We start from the raw sequence: 3,151 nt of genomic DNA, 5'->3' as shown, positions 1-3,151 counted from the left end.
TGGGGGCGGGGTGGGGCTAGGAGTAGAAGGTACCGCGGGGGCAGTGGGAGTGGGAGGGAGGCAGGCTGTGAGCCCTGCAGGCTGGGGGCGTGTGCTCGCTCTGCCCAGGCTGTGGGGTCCTGGCAGGCCAGGTAAGAAGCAGGAGGAAGGAGGGGGCTGGCAGCATTGGGGTCAGAAGAAGAGGGAGCAGAGCGTTGATAGGCTTCCTGTGGAGTGGCCAGGCCAGTATGGCGGGTGCCCATCAGCCCTGACCCCCGTGGTGGACGTGCTGGGCTTCTCCCCAGGCTGGTCCTCCCATACGTCCGGCACCTGAAGGGAGAGGACGACAAGCCGCTGCCCCCCACCAAGCCCAGGAAACAGTACAAGATGCCCAAGGAGCCGCCGGGGGATGATGGGGCCACCGAGAGGCCCAAGAAGGCCAAGGAGGAGAGGCAAGTGGACCAGGTGAGCGCCAGGCCTGCAGGAACGTTCATCGACCATCAGAGGGCAGCACTTGCAGCCTCGCCAGGCCTCCACCCAGGACTGTGCACGCTGCTCACTGCTCAGGGGACCCTGGGATGAGCAGGGTGCTAAAGCCAGCTTGCTCCCCTCTCCGCCGGCCTGGCTCCTGACACGAGGGCTCACAGTGGCCCAGGGCAGCCCTCTGGGACCCTGCTGTCACCGAGGTGCCCGGGCAGCTGCCTGACTTGTCCCCAGCTCTGAAGCATCCTCCTTTTTTGCTCTAGATGGTGCCAGAAAAGGCCAAGACAGATGCCACGGACCGAAATCAGCTCCCCAGCAAGGATGCCCCCAGGGACAGTGCCGGCCCAACCCTAGCACCCACTCTGCCTCTTGTGGGGGCCAGCTGCTGCCCTGAGGCCTACAAGCGGCTCCTGTCTAGCTTCTACTGCAAAGGGACCCAGGGCATTATGTCACCGCTGGCCAAAAAGAAGCTGCTGGCCCAGGTGAGCAAGGCAGAGGCCTTGCGGTGCCAGGAGGAGGGCTGTCGCCATGGGGCGGCTGCCCCTGATAGGGATCCCAGGGCATCCCCAGCTGCCTGTCCCCCTGAGAGCCCCCAGAACCCAGGGGGACCAGCTGAGAACTCCAGGCACCGATTGAGCCCCCAGGAGGGAGTGCAGACCCCAAGGGGCAGCCTCCAGGAAGAGCCTCCAAGCGGCCTCTGCCCCACAGCCCCCGTCTTCACAGGCCACTTCCACACGTACCCCACCGAGGTACTGAAGCCCATCACCCAGCACCCCCGGGACTTCTTTCCCAGCCTGAAAGATGGGGTGCTGTTGGGCCTATCTGGCAAAGAGACTGGGCTGCCAGCCAAGGAGTCCCAGCTGGTGTGGGGTGGGGACATCAACCGCCCCTCTGCGTTCCACAAAGGCGGTGTCAGAAGGGGCAGCACCTACCCCAAGCCTAAGGCCTGCTGGGTGTCCCCCATGGCCAAGGTCCCTGCCGAGAACCCCGGGGCCCCGGCTGCCGTCCCTGGCAGCCCTGGCATCCACGGCAAGCGCCACCTGGAGGAAGAGGGCTTTGCACATGGCGGCAAGAAGCTTCGGGCTGTGCCTCCCTGCTTCAAGCAAGTGGACACCGAGGAGTGTGGTGCCAAGCCCTCAGGACTGGGGGTGGCGGTGCCCTGCCTGCTGGATCCAGCCTTGAGGCCAACTCCCCGAGAGGCCTACCGGGCCACCATGCTGCACTGCCCACTGAAATTCACCAGTCCATCGGATCCCTTAAAGGGCCAGGCTGCTCTCCCCTTCAGCCCCCTGGTCATCCCAGCCTTCCCAACCCACTTCCTGACCACTGCAGCCCCCTCACCCATGGCTGCGGGCCTGATGCCCTTCCCTGCTGCGTCCTTCCACGGCACCCTCCGCCACAGACTCTGCCCAGCCTCGTCTGCATGGCACGTGCCGCCTGCCACAGCCTACGCCACACCCTTCTTCCACCTCAACACCAAGCTGTAGGCCGTGCCGCAGCTGTGCTGTGGAGGAGCCGACTCTGCCCAGGAGGGGGCGGGCACTCCCGGAGGAGTGCTTGGGGCTGGAGCCCTCTCCCCAGGGCACATGGGCTGGACCTCACGCTGGGACAAGCGAAGAGGAAGGAGTGGAGAAACAGCCTGCCTCCAGGAAAGGGGACCCACGGGGCCGGGACCCAGCATCTGCAAGGCCTTAGGAGGAAATAGGCAGGAGCCCAGGAGCGAGGAGGGTCCAGGGAGCCAGGTGGCAGCTCTCTGCACCCAGGTGGCCCACCTAAAAGCCAATAAAAGACACCAATGCGAACGCCAGCCAGTTCCATGGCCTGCTTTCCAGGGGTGGGTGTGGCCAGCTGAGCTTGGGGCTACCTGTGGGATGATGGGCTTGTGGCTGGAGGGCACCACATCACGGTCAGCCCAGGCCAGAGCAGAGCTCCACCTTGTCTGCGTTAGGCTCACTCAACAGCCATCCAGTCGGTCCTGCCATAGGGACCCTGTTTAAAAAATCAAGTCAAGCGCAGGGCCATGGAGTCAGTGGAACCGGGGAGAACGGCCCCTGTGGGTTTCTGAGACTAACTCTACAGGAGTCTTTCTCCTGCGCAGCATGTGGTGGGTTCGAACTGCCGACCTTGCAGATGGTAGCCCAACACAACCACTAGTCACCACCAGAGCACCTCCAGTGACCTTATAGGACAAAGGAAAGCTGCCCTTGTGAGTTTGTGGGACTGTCAATCTATGGAAACAGAGCCTCATCTTTCTCCCAAGGAGCGGTTGGTGGTTTTGAACTGCTGCCCCGGCCGTTAGCAGTCCAATGCCTATCCCACAGGCTTTGAAATCCTTTCTGGCTGTTCAATCCATTTCCTTCCCCACAACTAGCTGTCACCTCTCTCACAGTACCGGTGGAGAATCAAGCTCAGAGAGGTTCTGTAACTCGGTCCCCAATCCTCCATGGGCCAGTGTCGGCCAGAGCTGTGACACCCCCCTCTCCAAGCTGAGCCACTGAGCCTGGGCACCAGGGCAAGCTCAGCACTGGTAACGCTACTGCTGGGGGCAAGGGGACACCCTGGGGAGGCCTGTCACAGAGCCATCCTGGAGGCCGCCACCACCTCAGTCCCTCACCCTGGGAACCAGCTCCCCACTCGGTCCTGGGAGGGGTGGCCCAGAAGGTGCAGGGTTAAAATGGCGGTGGGCTCC

The 3,151-nt window shown here is 63.4% G+C and overlaps 1 protein-coding gene across 1 annotated transcript in view; it reads left to right on the top strand.

Annotated features, from left to right (window-relative positions):
* The window catches only part of ARID5A (AT-rich interaction domain 5A), a 5,361-nt gene extending 3,092 nt beyond the window's left edge, over positions 1-2,269 (top strand). The window contains exons 5-6 of the mRNA XM_030888493.2: positions 283-444; positions 726-2,269. Of these exons, the coding sequence (XP_030744353.1) occupies positions 283-444; positions 726-1,949 (1,386 nt within the window). The 3' untranslated portion in view covers positions 1,950-2,269. The remainder of the gene's footprint in view (positions 1-282; positions 445-725) is intronic.
* The last annotated feature ends 882 nt before the right edge of the window (positions 2,270-3,151 follow it).

This window comes from Echinops telfairi, unplaced genomic scaffold (genome assembly GCF_000313985.2).
Source record: "Echinops telfairi isolate 266 unplaced genomic scaffold, ASM31398v2 ScPeMD7_7467;HRSCAF=8505_1, whole genome shotgun sequence".
Classification (NCBI taxonomy): Eukaryota; Metazoa; Chordata; class Mammalia; order Afrosoricida; family Tenrecidae; genus Echinops; species Echinops telfairi.
This window is presented reverse-complemented; position numbering and strand designations above follow the sequence as displayed.